At 37.5% G+C, this 22,583-nt stretch overlaps 1 protein-coding gene across 1 annotated transcript in view; it reads left to right on the forward strand.

The window, feature by feature from the left end:
* Window positions 1-22,583, forward strand: part of MOXD1 (monooxygenase DBH like 1) — a 108,084-nt gene that overhangs the window by 64,717 nt on the left and 20,784 nt on the right. Inside the window, exons 5-9 of the mRNA XM_017533234.2 lie at window positions 10,479-10,658; window positions 10,949-11,051; window positions 14,968-15,134; window positions 16,211-16,402; window positions 18,332-18,391. Coding sequence (XP_017388723.1) covers window positions 10,479-10,658; window positions 10,949-11,051; window positions 14,968-15,134; window positions 16,211-16,402; window positions 18,332-18,391 — 702 coding nt within the window. The remainder of the gene's footprint in view (window positions 1-10,478; window positions 10,659-10,948; window positions 11,052-14,967; window positions 15,135-16,210; window positions 16,403-18,331; window positions 18,392-22,583) is intronic.

Raw genomic sequence — 22,583 nt, forward strand, 5'->3', positions numbered from 1 at the left:
GCGCATGCCTGTAGTCCCAGCTACTTGGGAGGCTGAGACAGGAGAATTGCTTGAACCTGGGAGGCAGAGGTTGCAGTGAGCAGAGGCCGTGCCACTGCACTCCAGCCTGGAACCTGGTGACTGAGTAAGACTCTGTCTCAAAAAAAAAAAAAGAAAAATTAGAAAATCAAATCCTTAATATATTGAGATGGCACACACCAATGTATATTTCATATGATTACATAGTTTGCAATAACATTAGTATTTATGGAAATATTTTTTGCCTGAATATTTGTGACATACAAGCATTAAAATTAGATTTTGAAATATTGGAACTTGGAAATGGATTACGTGTATAGATTTACTTGTTGTCTGTGAGGGAAAAATGTTAAAATTGCATTTAAAAACTCAGGATCCAACTGAAGATAATAATACTAGTACAACAGTTTGAGCACCTACAAGGTATCTGTTGTGTCACATGGACCAGCGGTTTAATGCTGAAATAATCTTATAAGTAAGCCTCATTATCACTAATTTACTACTAAAGGAACTGAGTTAGTGAGAAGTTAAACAACAAAAAACAGAGATAGAAAATAATAAAGCAAGAATCAAACCCAATAAGATGTGTTCCAAAAAAATATTCCATCATTATCCCGCTTGTCTTATTTGAAATACAGTCTCTTGAGACGTGGATTTATGTGCGATGGATTTACTAAGGAAGTGCCAGGAGAAAACACTGGGCTGGGGGTTGGCGGGTGGGGAGATAACGGCTAGGGAAGAAGAAGCTGAGCAGGAGTGTGATTCTGTTGCATTTCCATCCTCAACTTAAACCCATAGAAAACATGTCCCATCTGGGCAAGGCTGCTGGACATCCCCATCCCCATACCTTTCACCTGCCCCAGAGAAAGGTATATTTTGTGGCACTAGCTCTCTGTATGATAGCCCTCCTAGGAAAGTTGCAGATGCAAATGATTAGAAATGAGAAACCTAGAACAGAACCTGGGTGGTGTGTGCACAGAAAGGGCTCCAGGGATCTGAAATGTTCTTGGTAGAGCACTGATGTTATCCCATCTATGGCCCTGCTAATAAAGATAAGAGTACACCATGTGGTGGTTAGGAGCACGTTCTTGATCCAGACGACCGGAGTCAAACCTGGGCTGTGACACTTGGTCAAGTTTCTTAACTTATTTGTGCTTTATTTTCTGTATCTATGAAATGTGGACTAATTCTTTTACTTAAACACATAAGGTCATTTTCAGGATTAAATGAATGTCTATATTCATCTAGTCTGTATGTAGTCTAGAGCTGGATGAGAAGCAGGGCTATTATCATGTGACTTACAGCATGTCCCACAACTGGTTAGTCGCAGAGCCAAGATGGGACCTCCGGGACACTACTACTTCTTGCTGGCCATATATGTATTAATTTAAAATTGACTACTTCTTGCTTACCACAGATGTCTTAACTTCAAAATTTCATACAGTTCTATGTGATCTCTGGTGTACTGAATATCTCAAGTAATTGAAAATTAATATATATGCTAATATAGGGCCAGAAGGTACCTTAGAGTTCATGAGTGATCTATTAAAAATTCAAAGAACAATATATACAAGCATGCTGTCTTACAAACTGTCTTAAAAGTAATGTTTTGTTTTGTATGTTTTTATATTCTTGAAGTGTTTGGCCAAAGGACCTAATTCATTCAAATTTTAAAATAAATGACTGCAAATATTAACGTGTTATCTCTCTTCAAGGGTCCTTACATATTCATCAAGTCAAATAACCTTAATCCTAAGTGCCTAGGTGGAAATTCAGAAATCAGTAAGCAAGGGAGAAAGACATTGGTATGTAGCAGAGGAAGTCATTCTCTTCCAGCGTATCGCTCTTCAAGGGCATTTACTGAAGTAACTTTATTTGGAACTTATGCAGGTCACATTAAGAACAGTAAATAAACTGGAAGAGTAAAACACAAGCAAAGTAATTGTTTGTGGCGATGTTCCAGCGTGAAGAAAAAAATTTGAGGGAGCACATGTATGACTACACAAACTTATTGATGAATTGATGATTTATACCTACTTGTGTTTGATTCTTAATCAGGACTTTTGTTTGCAAGCAATAGAAACCCAAGCTGAACTAGTTTCAGAAAAAGAAAGGAATATATTGACTCAGTTATTAAAAAAACTTGAGTAAATAAACCACAGTTGGCAGAGATGCAGTGGTTTCAGGAACAGCTTCAGTGAAGTATTCGAACTCTGCCCAGCCTGTCTTATCTTGTCTCTGGTACCTCTGTGTGTGCTTGCTTGATGGTATCTCACTGAATGCTGGCTTCTTTCATGTACTGAGAAACACCAGCCCTGGAGGTTGCTGAACCTCACAGCTCATATTCAGATTGTAGAGGGTGTTGAATTCTTTTTCATAGTTTGAAAAATTCCAAGATAGGCTGGGCACCCTTCCCTGAATTGGCCAATTGTGGCTGGCAGGGCACGGTTGTGTTTGAAGATGGTAGACCTGTGAGAATTCGGGACTATAGTAATGGGTGAGTTATTTCCCGGAAATAACTCACCCTCATTTCTTCCCTTTTCCCCTTCCTTTTCTTCTTCTCTTTCCCACTTCATCTCTTCTTGGCATCACCTCATGGGCTTTAGCTAAGTCCATTCATGCTGTGGCCCTTTACACCACATCAGCAAGTCAGGGTTTGCGTTGTACCCTTACCTTCTTCAGAGTGGAGTGCCTGTGGTGCAAAGATGCCATTCCCTTGTTAATTTTGGTTGCCTCTCATACCTTGGCTATATTGTCAAGCTAAAAGAAAGAGCCCTTCCTGTTAGGGATGAGGATATGGCAGGAGACACGGAGAGAGAGGGGTAGATACCTCTGTGCTCCCATTGTCACACGAGCATGTCAGCATGATCTACACGGTTAGTTCTGGCTGAAATGTCCTCATAGGCAGCATCACTTTAGGAGCTAGCTGACCTTTGGATAACTTTTTTTCAGAGATAGATTACGGGCTTTTATGTGGGCAGCAACCTGTGCCTCAGGTGGGTACATAAAGCAGGGTGCCAGGAACAAGAATGGGCAGGAAGAAAAGCGATGGGAATTTACAAAATTTCCAGCTCATTACAGATTACACTCATCACCTCTCTCCTTTTGTTTTAGTTTTGAATCTATTGAGTTGCAAGTTGTTTTTGAAGAGCTGTGTTCCACTCTTCCACTCATGTTTTAACAAGCAAGGAACCACATGTTAAATGGGTAGAGTTGGAAGAATGAGTACAGGAAAATTATTCAAAAGAGCTCTAGTTGGCCGGGTGTGGTGGCTCACGCCTGTAATCCCAGCACTTTGGGAGACTGAGGTTGGCAGATCATGAGGTCAAGAGATCAAGATCATCTGAGCCAACGTGGTGAAATCCCGTCTCTACTAAAAACACAAAAAGTTAGCTGGGTGTGGTGGTGCACGCCTGTAGTCCCAGCTACTCGGGAGCCTGAGGCAGGAGAGTTGCTTGAACCCAGTAGATGGAGATTGCAGTGAGCTGAGATCGTGCCACTGCACTACAGCCTGGGTGTGGGTGACAGTGTGAGACTTCATCTTAAAAAAATAAAAAGAGCTCTAGTAACCTCCGTGTGTTTCTCACATATTGCTGAGCATACTCAGACAAGACAAAAAAGGTACTTTCTCCTGCTTTATTCCCAAAATTAACAACCAAAGCATGACACACATATATTTAGCTATAAATAAAGAAATCTATTTAACTTCAGTCATGTATGGGAAATGTATATTTGTGATGAGTCCATGTTACAAACAATGACAGAGACAATCATGACCTGGGTATAAATGTACAAATCTCCAAATTGTTAGTTTATGGTAGAAAATTTAGGATGTATGAGTTTCCTAGGGCTGCTGTAATAAGTGACTGTAAGCTGGGTAGCTTGAAACAGCAGAAAAATTATTCTCTCACAGCTCTGGAGATCAGAAGTCTGAAATCAAGATATAAGCAGGGCCAGTCTCCTTCCAAAAGCTCCCCTTTCTTGCCTCTTCCAGATTCTGGTAGCTTCTGGCATTTTTTGGCTTGTGGCAGCCTCGGCCTGCATCTTCATGTCTCCATCCTCTGTCTGTGTGTGTCTGTGTCTGAATCTCTCTCTCCTTTCTCTCATAAAGACATGAGTCATTGGATTGAGAGCCCACCTTAATCCTGTGTGATCTCATCTCAACCAATTACATCTGCAAAGACCCTATTTTCAAATAAAGTCCTCTTCCGAGGTTCCAAATGGACATGAATTTTCAGGAGGCGCTGTTAACACAGCACAGAGGAATCAAGCAAGAAAATATGTTTCTTTCAGTCAGCATTATTGTTTAGGTAATTGGCTATTTGAAGCCTGCAGAACCATACGGATTTTTGTTGGCCAGTACTCAGTGTCTTTCACTAAAAGCCTTTTCTGAATTGAATCTGTTTTCAGGGTAGGTGCTGGTGAAGGGAGACCAGCAGGTAGGCACAGTTTTGCCAGAGATCTCATTCCTTCAGTCGCTGAAAGAAAACATACATTTCCTCTAAGATTTTCTTGCCTCATATTCTGAAACAGTTTCTTGGTTCTAAGTTCTAGGGAATTCTGCAACACATAGACTTTTTTGGTCTTATCCCTGTACTCAGTCCCTTGGTCTTAGGTTCTCTATGTCTCATCCCACTCCTTATAGCTCAAGTTAAGCAGAATAGAATGCCACCAAGTGTAGATTCTTTGAATCATTTTATTACTTTTTACATTGTAAAAAATGAATCTATGCAACGGGTTGTTGACATTTAAGACTTTTCAATAATATTGTGTCCTTTGCATCAAATTCCACCCCCAAGCTCTGCCCTCAGGCAACTATAGAGTAGATAGAAATGCTTTCCTCTCTCACCAGAATAATGAAGACATTTGCTGAGAGCTGATTAGGAGGTATGCATAGATTGGGAAAGGTTTTAGAATAGCCACTTCAGGGAGATGAACAGAATGCAGAGCAATGACTTTCTGAGGCAAAAGTGTGAGGTATGAACATTGAAGTCTTCTGCGAATAGTTGTATAAAGTACATCTTCAGTGTCCCAAGTGGAGGATGAGAAGGAGCAGATAACAGGAGTGATTCACCATTTGAGCATTTGGGTCAGTTGTGAGAGTGCTGCTGAGTGATGAGTTCAAGTGGCCTCCCAGGAGAAAATGGCAGGCTGAGCAACTGAAAAGTGTGAAAGAGCTAACAGGGAAGGAAAGAGACGCACAAAGAGAATTTCAGACGTAGTGTACTCATGGGCAGATACAAGGACAGATGTGACAATGGGATTCAGTAGCTGAAGTGGGAGGCAGTATAGTGGTGATAATGAAGAACTTCAGAGGCAAATGAATTTAATGATTCAGACTCACTGATGTTGGCTTCATGGAAAGGGTCGTATTCATTTTATTTTATTTCAATTCAATAAATAGTTATTAAGTACTCTTTTTGCTGCAGGGTCTATGTTAGGTATATTTGACCTGGATAAAGTAGGTAACAAGAGATGATGAGGTTAGGAAAAATGGTCATTGCCAAGGTCAGCTTTATGGTCAATGTTAATTTCCACCTTGGTTTTGGCTACTCTTGAGCAGTTGTTTATTGTTGTTCTTTTCTTTTCTTGCTAAGATATCTCAAGTGTATCTGAAGGCTCCAGTGACTTGACCTAACAGAAGAGACTATTTTCCTCTTTAAAAGATTCTTTCAGGTTGAAGTCTTTTCCTTTCTTTTTCATCTATGTTCAGGTTTCTGGGCTGTCCCTTTAATACAGCAGTTAACAAATAACCCATAGCTGCCAGGCCTTCCTTGCCTGGTCTGTTTTGCCGTAGAAGGTAAGCTCACAAGCGTCTCATCATTCTGGGTCCGTAAACCCCACTTTTGTACAAAAATGTGGGATCAATAACACAGTTTGATGTCGTCAGGGGAATTTCCATGTTTGCTCTTGCCCCCACTTCCATATGCACTGCTTTATATTCCTTTTTATTTATTTCTTCTGCCGTCGTATAGCCAGGCTACAAGCAAAATTAAATTAAATGTTCATTCCAAGGTTAGAAATACCAATTTATCTACATTCGTGCACTTTCTATGGCCATGACTTTCTTTAATACTTCCTACATTTTTAATATTTTTTAGTAGAGGCAACTTTTGGCATTCCCACTGTGATTGTAATAATAATGTGAATGTGGGAAGTAACCAGAGTAAGGAACGCTTTTGAAGTGCTACTCTTTAATATACTGATACATTACAGCCTTACTTTTCTTAGTATTTTAAGTAAAAAAATGTATAACTCTTATCATCATTACAAACAATGAAATAATGCAAAAGCAGAAGTCTTATTTTTTCTGTGGACAGTTACCCGGCACATCAGAGAGTCGGGTTAATGGTGCATTCAGCCAACAAGCAGGAGGGGGCATGAAGCTCTGTGTGTGCCTCACTCCGCCTGCTCAGACCGTGCCTTGGCACTTCCGCCTTACTGGCACTGAAGAAGAATATCATAACAGAGCTTAACACACAAGTTTGTTGATGGTTTAAAATGTTTGTAGAATTTGTTGTGGGAGCAGAAAATAATGAGCAGCTGCCATTGGGGGATTGGTAGCAGTGCCCTGGCTTCATCAGGCTCTGTAAGCATGGCATGAAGGATTGTGGGAAATCCTATCCTGTGCTCAGCATTTGGGCCAATGGCCCTGTCCTGCACTGATCACAGTGCTCCCATTTCCTCAAGTTGTATCCTCCATTAAACAGGCTATGTCCATCCTTAAGGAACATTCTTGGTGTCTCATTTAATATCCCCATGGTGTTCTGAAATTTTCCTCTTTAGAAATTATTCTTCTATTCTTCAGGAGTTTGATAATCAGGTATTCTTTTTTTCCTCTCATATTAACAGCCTCTTAATTTATATTTATCCTTATATGTCATTTCCAAGCACTTGTTTTTCTCTTTTTCCCCCTTTCTTTGCTTACATCCTATTTTGCCAAGGGCATGCTTCTTCCAAGCCCTTTTATCCTCTCTTCCCATGATCAGTACCCAAGTTTGCAGCAAGCTTCCTTGTTGTTTTATAGGTTGATGTTTTTGCTTAGGAAATTCTCATGTTTTAGGCTGTATCCTCAATCCGTAACCGGAAGGTCAGATTACAATTTAATTCTTCTTGAAGCCCTCATCAGGTTTTGAAGAGAAGCCTTTTTGTTTGCCCTTTTTAGGAAGGAACACATTGAAAGGCCATGGGCCTGTCTTCTCATCCTAGAGGCCAAGGGGCCCTGGGACTGGAGTGGCAAGGAAGCCAGGAGGCCCCTCCCCAGGTGTAAGACTCACAGTCTGGTGCTGCACCCTGAGGGCATCAGCATGTGGTGGTCCCTGCTAGTGGCTTCCAGAAGCACCTTCTGGCATTGTTGATGACAGCTGTCGGTAGCTTGTCTTACTGAAGGCTTTCATCCTCCCTCCCACTGGCAGCAACTTCCAGGGTCCCTGATGCGTCTCCAACACACTTCCTGCAATAGTGTAGCCATTAGAAAAGTACAGACTTTGGCCTCAGGCCAGCCTGGTTTAAAATCCCATCTACCATTTCCCAGCCATGGTGCTTTGAGCTTGTTGTCTAATCTCTGAGTTTCAGTAAATTTGTAAGATTGAAGATTATAATGTCTTTCTTATAGATTTGTTGTTAATATTAAATACATAGAATGATGCATATGTGGCTAGTGGATAGTAGGTCTAAATAAAAGACAGATGTTATTATTATTCCAGGGATAAATTGGTAGCTTGGCAGTTTGGTGTTAGTTTCAGCACTTCCTATGAAGACAAAAAAAGCACTTGCTCTTAAAAGGTTCTTTCAAACTGTTTATTTGAAGCTCCCCAGTCAGGCACCACCCAGCATCACACACCGTTAACTCCCTCTTCCTACACTTCAGTGAAGGCCACTAGTGTCTGAAGCTGACATGACAGTAACCAACTCTCTGGTGCCCTAAAGCCTTCTTTCCAAGACCTACCTTGTAGAGCTCAGTACAACCTTCAGGTTTTGCCTGAACTTACAAGCACTCAGCGAAAATCTCACATGTGTCTGAATATTTTGCTGTTGACATCTTAGCAGTGCCCTGTTCCCCTTGGAAGACTGAGGAACCCAAAAATGTCAAGTCTCAGGCAGAAGCTCAAACTAGACATAGAAATGAAATTCCAATAGAAATCCTGGGTTCTACTTCTGTGCAATCATTGTTATTATGCAACCATGCTTGAACAATAATAACTACCCTTTTCAAACAAAATAGAAAAGTTTCTGCCTTTAGGGCTCATGACCTGTTAGAGACAAAACAAGTGCAAACAAAACCATGTGCAATGTTTTTTCCATGCATGTGATGTTACAAATGTACCCGAGGCTTAGGTGTGGTATGACTCATTGTGTAACACAAAAGAAAACTGGATTTAAAAACTTGAATTTCTTGGCTGCACCTTCAGACTCTACCCACTACATTCCCTTTCCCCCCTTGCGTAGATTTTCCTACAGAAAAGAGAAAAACTACGGATAAAATGGAAAACAAAGTCATAGGAGAAAACAGCTGAAAGCACTTCATGTAAATGTGCATGCTGAAAGTAGAGAGCAAGCAAGGAGCTCAAAATGCAGTGCTGTATTTGAGTAGTTAGGACTAAACACGAAAGTGCTGATGAACCCTAAGGTTAAACTCTTGGATATTTAGGAGCACACTAGGGCTTCTTTATCGGCTGAACAAAGATTCAAACAACTCTGAGGGGAAAGAAAAAAGAACTCTGTAACCCAGGGTCCCCAGCCTTTTTGCCAACAAGGAACTGGGTTCTGGAGGACAATTTCTCCATGGACTGTAGGATGGAGGACATGGTTTTGGGATGAAACTGTTCCACCTCAGATCATCAGGCATTAGAGTCTCATAAAGAGCACTGAACCAAGACCCCTCACAGACACAATTCACAGTAAGATTCGCGCTCCTGTGAGAATCACACGCCACTGCTGATCTGACAGGACGTGGAGCAGACCGTAATGTGAGTGATGGGGAGGAGCCATACAGATGAAGCTTTGCTCCCTTGCCTGCCGCTCACCTCCTGCTGTGCATCCCAGTTCCTAACAGGCCTTGGACCAGTACTGGATTGGGGACCCCTGCTGTAATTGATGGCAACACCTATAGCTCACCTACACCAAGTGCAAGGACCCATTTGGTCTACATATAGAATCTCTGGGATGCTAGGGTGTACTTTACTCATTCTGAGTTGATTCCTAGGTTCTTGGACTAAAGTGGGTGAGTGTTATCAAGGGAACTAACAGAGCAAGCAGTGGAAGGAGCGCTTTCACGTGGATCATGCTTTTCACATGAGGACCAATTTCACTGCCCATTCTACTTGTTTCTAGTTTTCCTCTCCGAATTCAAACAGTGTCACAGGAGCATGTAGCTAACAATGCTTTTTTTCCCTCTTTCAAATTGTAATAATAAAATTGTTACCAGCTTTTGATCTTAATCATTCAAATAAAAATAAAATGTGCAAGGAAGCTTGCAGCAAGTCTCTTTGTTTCATGTGTGGATTTTTTTTCTTAGGAAATCCTCATGTTTTAGGCTATACCCTCAATTCTTAGTCTGGAGGCCAGATTACAATTTGATTCTTTTTGAATTTTATTGATTATAAAATTATCAATAAAAATGATTGGCCAGGTGTGGTGGCTCACGCCTGTAATCTCAGCACTTTGGGAGGCCAAGGCAGGTGGAGCACGAGGTCACGAGTTTAAGATCAGCCTGGCCAAGATGGCGAAACCCCATCTCTACTAAAAATACAAAAATCAGAGCGTAGTGGCGGGCGCCTATAATCCCAGCTACTTGGGAGGCTAAGGCAAAGAATTGCTTAAACCAGGAGCCGGAGATTGCAGTGAGCTGAAATTGCGCCACTGCACACCAGCCTCAGCAACAGAGTAAGACTCCATCTCAAAAAAACAAAACAAAACAAAAAAAGATTGAGCCCTAGCCTTCTTCTCAGGACCATGCATTTGTGGAGATGAATAAGACCTCATCTCTCAGCTCTGGTAGGGATGAGTAAAGATAACATTTTGAGGTGGATGAGAGGGAGACTCGGAGCATTTGTGCCTACAGCCTTGACTTCTTTCTTTCTATGTGAATATATATGTATATGGGAGGAGGAGGAAGGGCAGGCCTGGGAGAAAGCAAGGAAATTTCAAAACAGCTGCTCTGCAGAATGGGCAAGGGACACGACAGTGAGTTAACAGCCAAAAAAGCCGATTAGTAAAGCCCTGTGTTTCTTGGAGTAAATGGTTGTCTCATCCTGTTATTGCCATTGTCATCAGCATTATCTTTACCATTGTCACCATCTCCAGAACAAATTAGACTTGAACTACACAACCTTTACATAATTGAGAAGAATATTCCTTTGAGAAACTGATAATAGTTTATGTTAGTTTTCGTGCTTGTCGTGGGATGTTGTAGGGTGGCTTTATTTATTGTGTCCTTCCTCTCATTTGTGTCTGTGTAGGTTGAGCCAGTGATACAGAAAGGCCATGAGAGTCTGGTGCACCACATCCTGCTCTATCAGTGCAGCAGCAACTTCAACGACAGCGTTCTGGCGTCCGGCCATGAGTGCTATCACCCCAACATGCCTGACGCGTTCCTCACCTGTGAAACCGTGATTTTTGCCTGGGCTATTGGTGGAGAGGTGGGACTAATGATTACTGAGACCTAACACAATTAATTAATCATGTTTCCCTCCACAAATAGGACTCCAATTAATACAAGTAAAGCTCTAACTCTGCTTTTGATATGAAGGTGGCTTAACTCCATTTTCCTAAGAAGGGATTCTTTCCTAAAGTCATTTTTATTTTATTTCATCAGATGTAGATTAATGGGGTTCCAGAGGGTTGAAATATCCTTGAAAATGGCTGGTTTTTGAGTGGAGCTCTCAGGGACTCTCCTAGGACACTGTCTCATGACATTTTCCATATTTAGGGTTTTTCTTATCCACCTCATGTTGGATTATCCCTTGGCACAGCATTAGATCCCCATTATGTGCTCCTAGAAGTCCATTATGACAATCCAACTTACAAGGAAGGTGAGTTTATTGCTCATATATTTTACCTATGATTTTTATAAAAGTTTTGTATCTTGTAACTCGTGTGTTTAACAGAGTTGAAGCAAAATGGCAGCCAATGTTAGAAAGAATTAACCTATACATTTATCATTCAAATTAGGCTACTTTTAAAAGTAAAAGTGGGTACCATTTATAGTTATATTGTAACAGCAGGCATTAACCAGCATTAAACCAGGTAAATGAGCACATGCAGTCACTAATCTTAAAAAATCATTTGCATACTACCTACCGGGAAGTAGAATAATAGACTTTTCCTTTGCGATGTGAATTAGTCCCAATGCATGGTGTTTATGGAACATTTTCTTTTTCTTTCTAACTGTACATAAGAGAAAGCTACCATTTATTATACTGAAAAGCATAAGCATTTTATTGTGTGGTAAGCAAGTCATAGATATATTCAAGAAGTACTTAGGCAGTGACACTGTATAATATGATATTGAAGTAAAGAAATATATTTGATTGCCGAAATTATTTGTATGATATTCCAAATCCCAACATTGATAGATTTAATATGAAATTATCAACAGAAGCAACTCCAAGTTATTATTTTACATTGACTTATGCAATTATTCAGCAAATACTGAGCACCAACTATATGCCAGATCTGCGCTTGAGGATATGATGTGAGTGAAAAACAGATGCTGTTCCCACCTTCATGGAAATTATAGCCCAGTGGGAAAGAGAAACAACCAAATAATCACAACAATCATATGAAATTATACATACATCAATTGATCCAAAGGAGATATCTGACACTATGAGAGTATTTAATTGGTGACCTAATCCCACCAGAGGTGTGTGGTGGTGGTGATGGTCTAGAAAGTCTTTGTTAAAGAATCAAACTATTCATCTGGGTGACTACAGATGCTGAAGGGTTAGGTTTCAGTGAAGAAAGATGCTGATGAACCTGCAGAGGAAGGCTGAAGCAGACCATCTAAGGTCTTGTAGGGCCCATTAAGGATGTTGACCCTGAAGACAATGAGCAGCAATTGAAGAGTTTGATACAGTGGAGTCAAATAATGTGATTTGTGTTTGAAAAGACCACTCTGGCTGCTGCAGTATGAATAATAGATTATGAAGAGAGGACATGTGGTATGATAGTTAAAGAGCAATGTTTCTATAAAAGTAGGTGTTAAGCCATTCTGTTGGTGAGCAAGCCAGTATTCTTTTTTTTTTTACCCTAAAGTAATTAATAGGAAATAGTTTCTCTCTGAATTCACTTTAATTTCCACCCACCAATTATATCCCATACTCTGAACCATGAATCTATGAGAATTACAGTTTAAAAACGCTCATAAATCAAGCATTTACAAAATAACCCGTTAAAAAATTCTAAAAGTTAGATTTTCCATGAAATCATAACTGACTATAAAGTATAAAAATTATCATCACAATAATAATGGGATTAATTATTGAATATGTCTTATATGGTAACATTTCTTTTAAAAAATTTTACATTTTGGATTTTAAATTATTAATAGAATAAGTATTTTACGTAATGTATAATATTTCTCCAATTGGAAATTCTATGTGAACTACTTCTTTCTTTTATAGTCTTTATTACAAAAGCGGAAAACTTAATTTATTTGCCTTGTCTGTTGTCAATTAAGTTGACTTTCTCATAGTTTCAATGTAAAAATGAAATATCAGCTTATTTTTCTAACAGGTTAATAGAGAACTCAGAATTTTTAGTACTTTCTATTTTTATTCATATACATAATTAGACCAAATTTTAGATTATAGTAATTTTATTTTTTATAAATATAGCATAATGTGAATTTGTTTCCAGAAATGTTTTTAATCATTACATTTTATTTGCTTAATAAATTATTACTTTATTTAGTAGATTATCTATTAATGGTCCAAATAGCTAATGAAATTAATGAACCTCACTATAGTAAATGCAATTGAAATTTCTACTTATATTTTTTCCCTGTTAAACTATTATAAGGAGGCAGATCGCAAAAATATAAAATACAAAACAAAATTCTGCAAGACATTTCCAGAGAAAATTCTAAGGTCAATATAGATGTTCTACATTATCATGGTCATGGGTATCTGCTCTGGTAATTATGTAAAAGAATTGATTTTTATGATTAATTTGTTTAACAATTGATTGAAACCCTGGTACATGTGTGACTAGCTGCTATTTATTGAGCACCTCATTTGTGCCAAACCCTGTTCTAAGAACTTGGTATTTAAGTCACACATCACCCTTATGAGGGGGTAGTGCCATTATTATGGCCATTTTCCATATTGGAAAACCAAAACACAAACTGATTAGGTACCTTTCTGTCTTCATCTGTTTTGTGCTGCCATAACAGAATACCATAGACTGGGTAATTTATAATGAACAGGAATTTGTTGCTCACAGTTCTGGAGGCTGAGAAGTACAAGTACATGGTACTGGCATCTGATGAGGTGTTTCTTGCTGTGTCATAACATGGCAGAAGGCTTCACTTGGTGGAAGGGTAAAGAGACCGAGAGGGTACAAATCCACTTCTGAAATAGTGGCATTAAGCCATTGACAGGGGAAGAGCCCTCATGACCTAGACCTCTTAAAGGCCTCACCATTCAGTACCATCGCAATGGCAATTAAATTTCAACAACATTCAGACCTACTTTTTGGAAGGGATAAACATTTAACCATAGCACTTGCCAAGGTCACATAACTCATAAGCAGCAGAGCTAGGATTTGCAGCCAGGTTGGTCAGCTCCAAAGTTGGTGTCCCTAACTGTCACACCAAAGTGCTTCCTTGTGATGACCCTGAACATCTGAACAAGCTGCAGTCAAGAAACACATAGTAAATTATTTTATGTTCACAATAACAAACTCACAAAGCAGGAAAGGAAGCTTGGATTTTTCCAAGGCTGTTGGAGGGGTTGTGAGGTAAGAATTTATTGGGATAATTATTGGAACACTTAATTTTAACAACTTATTTCGTTCTAAAACATTCAAAGTAATGGATATCTTCTAAATGTGTGTATGTGTGTGTGTTTGTGAGTAAGGGGTATATAACATACGATGAGGAATATTTGATATAAAGACCTTGTGTTTAAAAATGATTGACTGGAAATAGACTAAGCCGATTGATTTAAAGGAGACAAGAAAGCAAACTGAGGGCAAGAGATCAATCTGTTAGTTACAGGTGGATAAGTCACTACTGCAGAAGGAAGTCAATTAATTTCCAAGTTACTGAAACAAATTTATGAAAAGTTTGGGCTCATACTCTCCCTCCCTGTAATGAATGTGTCATAACAACAAGCGTGTCTTATTCATCTCTCACCCCCACAATGCCTAATAGCGTGCTGTTTATATAATGGATTCTTAACAGTTGTGTGTTGATTGAATGACTGTTGAATGAAGAAGACAATGTTGACAAGCTGTAAAGAAATAAAGTTAATCTTTAAAGAAATAAAGTTAATGAAGTAGTTTTCTTCATCAGCAAATGGTTTCTAAACTAAGGAATTTTTACCTCAAAGTAAATGTTATTGAACTTCATCTTGAACCAATATAAAATAAAACTTTTAATGAGTTATTATATATTCTAATGAATGACTTCAGAATCTTCATTCTGTCTTCATGTTAGATAATTATGGCATATAACAGCTAGATAACTGACACATTTCTCTCATGGTATGCTGTGTGAGTTAACAAAGGTTGCAGGCAATATGGCTACTCATCTTTTAATTCTTGTTTATGAAACTGATTGTTGTCTGCCACTAATTTCTGCTTGTATTCTTGTCCTTCTTGACAGTTTATGGAAAATAAACCTATTTCAACTAAACGTGACAACTTAAACATCAAACCAAGAATTTTCTTGGGAATAAAAACTTTTTTAAGGACTCAAACTCACTTTGTGTGTTTTTGTTCTAGGCTTAATAGATAATTCTGGACTGAGGTTATTTTATACAATGGATATAAGGAAATATGATGCTGGGGTGATTGAGGCTGGCCTCTGGGTGAGCCTCTTCCATACCATCCCTCCAGGGATGCCTGAGTTCCAGTCTGAAGGCCACTGCACTCTGGAGTGCCTTGAAGAGGTAGGCAGCATCTCAGTCTGAGCTGCTCTCTGCAGATTCATCCATGCTCTTAGAAACTGTGGTGTGAAAAATTGCATGCGTGTTTATTATTGATTCCTTTCTTGTTGACACATTGTGAAACCATTATTGCAATTTTAGTAGGACCTTTGACGGCTTTTTTTAATCTTGAAAGCTACAGGAGTAGAACTCTAAAGACAGAAATCGTTGACAGGGTGTTTTTCTTCTTACCTGCCTTTTTTTTCGTTGCATATCTCATGCTTTATATCATCGTTTGCAATTTCTACCTTTGTTTGTGTAGTCTTTTTTTCCTTTCCCTACTTTACCTTTTATCCCTATTTATTTTTTCCATTATTCACATTCACTTTCCTTTTTTCTCTGCCTTACGGTTTTCTTCCCTTCCTTCACACAGAGCAAACTAACTAATATAAAAATAGATATTGCATAGGAGAAAAGCTGAGTATAAGTATTTAGTAATGCCAATTTTTACTTAAAGTTTTTTTAATGAAAATATTTCAACATGGATCATATTCTTTATGAATTATAAGATCGTGGTTGTGGACAGTATGGCAGACTGATGAGGTGGAAAAATTAGGCTCTTCTGAGTTATTTAGGCCACAGTTCATACAAATTGCCATGACCTCATTTACAAACTGTAGGACCATGGGCAGTTCATTTAATTCCATTGACCCACTTTGGCTTTCTTATCTGGAAAAGTGGGAATAATATTTTCTTTTAAGAGTTTGGGTTTTCAGGTTACTAACATAGTGGAATCTTTTTGCTAAGAGTGTTTATTGCCTCTTATCCTCCTAAAAAGAAGGAAAAATGAAGGTAACCTGTAGAAATGATCTGGTGGGTCCCTCATAAGCATCAGTTCCGCTATTTTTCTGCCAGTAAATAAATGTTGCTCCACTAGGAGAACACTGAACAATCTGAATTCAAAATGTTTGGCAGTTGAAGCATTCATTTATCTTGCCTTAGCTTTTTATCTCAATTGTCCCTCCAAGTGTGTCTGAATGTGAACTGTCTGTACATGCACTTGTTTGGGCTAATTGGGTCTTCCTTGGAGTCCCCTGCAGGCTCTGGAAGCCGAAAAACCAAGTGGAATTCATGTGTTTGCTGTTCTTCTCCACGCTCACCTGGCTGGCAGAGGCATCAGGCTGCGTCATTTTCGAAAAGGGAAGGAAGTGAAACTACTTGCCTATGATGATGATTTTGACTTCAATTTCCAGGAGTTTCAGTATCTAAAGGAAGAACAAACAATCTTACCAGTATGCATGTTTTTGCTTTTTTTAATTGACTGTTGTAAAAGTCATGAGACATATCTGCTGAGATGTGGCAAGGTTTCTAGAAGTGAAATGAATTTTTCCTTGTATCTGTTTTCTTAAAAACCACCCCCTGTGGGTGTTGTACAACCCAGATGGAATGTGTTTGATCTGTTTTCCAAAATTGAAACTCATTTTTTTATGATTCCCAGGAGCAATTCAAACTGTTGACAAGAAAAAAACAAAAACAAAACCCCTCAGGTTCTGAGGACTAAACGTTACTTTTTTTTATACTTGACATTCCAGTTAGCGAGTCTTTGGGTTGCATTTCTGGCAGTGGTAAAATCAGAGGTGTCTTTATGGTCTCTTGAAAAGATAGGATATTTTTAGAAGTTTCATTTTATTAAAAATGAATGTAAGGATAATTCTTTTACCTGATAAAGCTATTTGGATATAGCTAATTAAACTGTGCTGTGTGATCCAGCTTGACACAATGCATGGGGTTATGGTGAGGGAAAGAAGAGAATGAAGACTTTAAAGACGTTATAATGCTCCGTTTTCTCAAATTTTTATTCCATGACCATCAAGCTCAATTGCAGTATAATTTTCTATTCTTATTTAAAAGTCAGACCCCTATGCCATTTATGGAATGAGAGTAATAGCAGTATCTTTTCTACATGGTGCTGGAGACAGGGTTTTTAGACGGGATGAATTGTCAGGGAGAAGACATGGCACAATAAGATGTAAAAGGGAAGTTGAAAAAACAGAAGAAAGTCATGGAGAGGAAAGGGATCTTCTTTTTACTAATAGCTATCCCTTAAATCCATAGCTTTGGATCTATATTCCCTTTAGAAATTATTTGATACACCCTGAGAGTAGAAAGAAGTTTGAGAAACAGTGATCTAGTCAAGGTTCTTAAGGATTACACTCTATTTTATTGTGATATCTCTGGGGCTTTCCAAATAGTGTTATCTCAAATCTTCCTAACTGATGTGCCATGATGGGGGCATACGTGTGATGAGATATTTATCTTTGGACCCTCTGAGTGGTGTTGCAGGGAGGTCAGATTTAAGGACTAACACCCAGCAATGACTATCTCAGATCCATAAACAGCTTCATCCACTTACCTGAAAGGGGAAACAAACAAAAAAAAAGTTATTTTCCATGTCTACTGTAATGTACAAAAGGATGGAAAACACTAGAACAATAAATTTCTGTTCATTTGCCTCACAATTCAATTTTAAGAAAATAAAGTCATGACTAGGGAGCTTTAAAGAAAATAAGGTAAATGAAGAGGTGATCACAGTAACTACTATGTTTGACATTTATTAAGTGTTCATCTGCACCAATGACCATGTGTTATATCATTTAATCTCCTCATAATAGCTGTGAAAAAATAAGTACTATTTTTATCTTTAGGCTTTAGATGAACAAATTGTACCTGGGTTATACCTAGGTCATCCAGCTACAGTATTGTTGAGTCTGGCCTGAACAGAGTCTTTTTTTTTTTCCTTCTTGAGACGGAGTCTTGCTCTGTTGCCAGGCTGGAGTGCAGTGGTGTGATCTCAGCTTACTGCAACCTCTACCTCCTGGGTTCAAGCGATTCTCCTGCCTCAGCCTCCCGGGTAACTGGGACTAGTTTCACCACGTTGGCAAGAATGGTCTCTATCTCTTGACCTTGTGATCCACCCGCTTCGGCCTCCCAAAGTGCTGGGATTACAGGTGTGAGCAACTGCGCCTGGCCGAGAGTCTTATTTACTTGCTTGTTTGTTATGTTAGCAAACCTAGAATTAAACAGATCAGAGGTCTTCTGCTGAATTAAATTATTTGATGCATCCATTTATACAGCAAATATTAACTGTTGACCTGCAAATGTGTTTGGTAAATACATCAGCATAAAACTTCAATCTGAAAGCTTTTACCTTTATGTTTCAGGGAGATAACCTAATTACAGAATGTCGCTACAGCACAAAAGATAGAGCTGAGATGACTTGGGTAAGAAAATTTTATTATTAATTAAAGTTCATTTATGGAGAGAAAGAAATAAACTTGATTTTAGAAGAAAATGGTAAAAACCATTTCCATTTGGAAAGAAAAGTTCTAAAAATTTTGCGCATCAGGTATCCTAAAAATGGTATCAGTGATGTTTTAGCATTTTATAAGACTTCAAATTAATGATATTATAGTATTAAATAATATTTGGAGTATAATTTATTGACTCTTTCATGGAAAGCTATCCTTAGTCTTTTAATTTTTCTCATATAATATTTTTAAAAGAACTGTGGTCATTAATTGACTATCTACTTGAGCCTGGCTTAGATAAATCCAAACTTCCAAAGGAAGAAGGAACTTCATGACCTTGAGGCCTCTGACTCATAGAGAAATTTGGTTCCAACAGATTTATTGAGGGAATTCCACCAAGCATACAAGAAATAGATCATTCATGTCTTAATCTCTTTCACGAACACAAAAAGAGAGAACATCTCCCACCAACTTATGAAGTTACCATAATCTTAAAACTAAAACTTCACAAGGGTAGTATAAAAGAGGCCAGTAGCATGCACCTGATGGAAATAACTTGGACAAAATTTTGACAAAACAAATCCTTTTTTATATATAGATCTAATGATGAGACTAACTTCGGTTTAGCTGAGAATATAAAATTGATTTAAATTAGAAAATATATTAATGTCTTCTACATGAAAATATTGAAGGAAAAAGACATATTATCACCTCAACAGAGGTAGAAAAAGCAAAATTCAAGTTTACTGTTGACAGGGGAGACATTTAGCAAGCCTGGAACAGGAAGGAATTGTTTTAACGAGGTAAAAGTTAGCTCTGAAAAAGCTATAGCAATATTAAATTAAATGAAATATCAGAAGTGTTTTTTTCAAGTTAGGAAGAATATAAGGGCATTTGTTATCACTACTTGTATTTAACATTGTACTGGAAAAGAAATGAAAATAAGATATAAGGATCAGAAAGGCAGAAGTGAAGAAACAAAACACATTATTCACAGATATTGTAATTTTCTGCATCAAACCCTCCTCCAAATTGATACTATCTAAATTGAATTTCAGTGTATAAGAAATTATTTCAAGAAAATACAATTTAAAATAAAAATTATACAGAAATAAAATCTAACAGGTTTGGTCTCTGTGAAAAAGCTTATAAATCTTTATTGTGAAACATTAAAGAATGCCTAAAGACATTAAGTGTTCATGGACAGAAACGCTCAGTAAAATAGAGAAAATACTTCAATTTATATTGGTCTATAAATTTGATATAATTCCAGTAAAGAAAATTCAGAGAAATTTTATTATTTGAGGTTTGGGTACCCTAAGAAATCTTCACCGACCAAGGTTGCAAATATTTTCACCTATTTTTTTATATATATAAACCTTTTGCTGTTTTAGCTTTTACTTGGAGCAAGTTGATTCTAAAATTTACACAGAAGAGCAAAAGGTTAAAAATAGGCAAGATAAGACTAAAAAGAACAAGGTAGAAAACAATCTACTAGATAAGAAGGTTTATTTTAAAGCTAGTGATTAATACAGCATGATTTGAGTCCCAAGTTAGAAGACTTGGAACAGAAGAGGGATCTCAGAAACAGACCTACAAACCCTATGGTTGGAAACTTGGTTATGATAGACATAGCATTTAGATAAATGGAAAAGGATAAACTTTTTATTAAAGGATGCTGGCACTACTGGATATCCATATGACATAAATAAAACTGAGCCTTAATTTCACACAGTGCATAAAAATCAATGCCAGATGTATTAAATATTTAAATGTGAACAGCAAAACTTTAAAACCACTGGAAGAAAAAAATACCTGAATATATCTTCATGACTTTGGAGTACTTATTTTATAAGCAAAACATAAGAAGCACAAACTGTAAATAAAAGATTAATCAATTTGACTATGTCAAAGCTTTTGCTTACCAAAATAAAATACTATTAAGAAAGTAAAAAGAGTTTTAAACCAGAAAAAAATATTTGCAATACATAGATTAACAGAGCATTAGTGTCTAGCTTATAAAACAGAGTCCATAAATCAGTAACAGAAGAGAATGCAGTAAAAGAGGATAAGACAAAAACCTTTCAAAGAAATAACAACCCAATAGATAATATAAATATATGAAAAGATGTTCATTTCGTTTAAAACCAAAGTCATGCAAATATAAACCAGAATGAGATATTTTGAACTCACCAGTTTGGCAAAATTTAAAACAGCATTTCCGTTGTGCTGAAACTGGGACACTTATACACTGCTAGTGGTAATATAAATTTGTAAAACCACCTTGGGGAAAAATATGGTATTATCTAGTAAAGTTAGAGATTCATATACACTCTACCCAATTCCATGCCTATGTAGATTTAGCCTTGGAATTACTTTTGCAGAATGTGTTTTAGGAGAGAAATACATCAACTATTCATAATAGCATGTAATAATATAGGAATGAAAAAATATGGAAATGTCTCAAATACCCATCAAAAATATAATGAAATAGTGAAAAATTATGAAAATTAGTGAACTAAAGCTGCATATATTAACATGAATGTATCTGGAGAACAAATAATGTTGATTGAAAAGACCAAGCTTGTAACAGAATATATGTAGCGTGATATTACATATGTAAAGCTCAGGAACATGGAAAATTAAACAATATGTTGTTTAGGGATACATACTTCAATATACTGAATGTAAAGTGTAATGAAAAGCAATAGAAAGATAAGATACTAAGATAGTAATCACCTTTGGTTGGAATGGGAAGAAGAGAGATAGAAGCTGGGCACACAGGAGGTAGTCAAGGTACTGGTGTTGGTTTTATTTTTTTCTTAGGGCTTATGTGTAATTTTTCTTGTTGAAATATTTTCCTAAAGACATGATAAATGAGTTATTATTGTAGCGGTTATTTTGGTGCACTGTCTTGACACCCTTTTCAGGGCCAACACAACCAAACCTCAGCTACTGGGAATATCAGATGATAATGTAATAGCTCACAGCTGTGTCCCTCATTGGAAATTCCTCCTTGGTATTAGAGAATGACTCCTTAAAGTTATACTCCCTACAGTAGGACAGCGAGCAGCCAATGACTAGTTGATAAGACACTGCAAAGGCCCAGCTTTCTTTCTGCAATTTGGTACAACTCTGAACAGCCATCCTAACTTAAAGCTAAATTAAATACGGTATTTACTGAGGCATCAGATGTAACTTTATTTGCAGATCAGCTTCTCCCTTTGCCTAATCCTGTCTTGCTCATCAAGAGCAAACACCATGTTTTTGCAAGTAGTAAAATCATTGTATATTAGTCCCTACATTAATTTATAATATGAACAATATTAAGTTTCTCACCTTTGTTTTCAAAAGCTGGATTTTGCTGGATACAGAATTCTTGGTTGGCAGTTGCTTTTCTCCTGCAACACTTGTGAATATATAATTCTAGTATCTTCCTTTACTTCCATCATTTATGATGAAATATCAGCTGTCAATTGGATTCCTGGTTACCTGTATGTGATGTGTCATTTTTCTCTTGCTCCTTTCAAGATTTTCTCTTGTCTTTGGCTTTCAGCAGTATAACTGTGATGTGTCTAAGTATGGCTTTCTGTATTTACCTTTGGCTTTTGTTGAGCTTCTCGGGTCTGCAAGTTAATGTCTTTCATTAAATTGGGGATTATTTCAGGCATTATTCCTTTTAATATTTTTTTTACCTTTTTGTCTTCTCCCTCTCATTCTGGAACTTCAATTACATGTATTAACATACATGAAACCATACATGTGTTTTAGACATCAATGCTAGAACATTTAATATTGTCCCACAGATATCTGAAGTATTTTCACTTTTCTTTTGTCTTTTATCTCTCTGCTCTTTGAATAAGATAATTTCTATTGATTAATCTTCAAGTTCATTGATATTTTCCTTGCTCATTTGAAACCTGCTGCTGAGCTCATCCTGTGAAGCTTTTATTCCATTTTGGTACCTCTCAGCTCTAGAATTTCTGTTTTTAAAAATGCTTTTCTTTCTCTAATGTCATTCCCTATCTGTTCACTCGTTTTTAACATATTTGCCTTTAATTACTTGAATATATTTTTCTTCAACTCTTTGAAAACTTTTTAAACAGCTTTATTGAACATGTTTTCATCTGCTTTCAAGTCATTGTCTGATAAATCCAGCGTCTCA

Source organism: Cebus imitator, unplaced genomic scaffold, assembly GCF_001604975.1.
Source record: "Cebus imitator isolate Cc_AM_T3 unplaced genomic scaffold, Cebus_imitator-1.0 Scaffold81, whole genome shotgun sequence".
NCBI lineage: Eukaryota > Metazoa > Chordata > Mammalia > Primates > Cebidae > Cebus > Cebus imitator.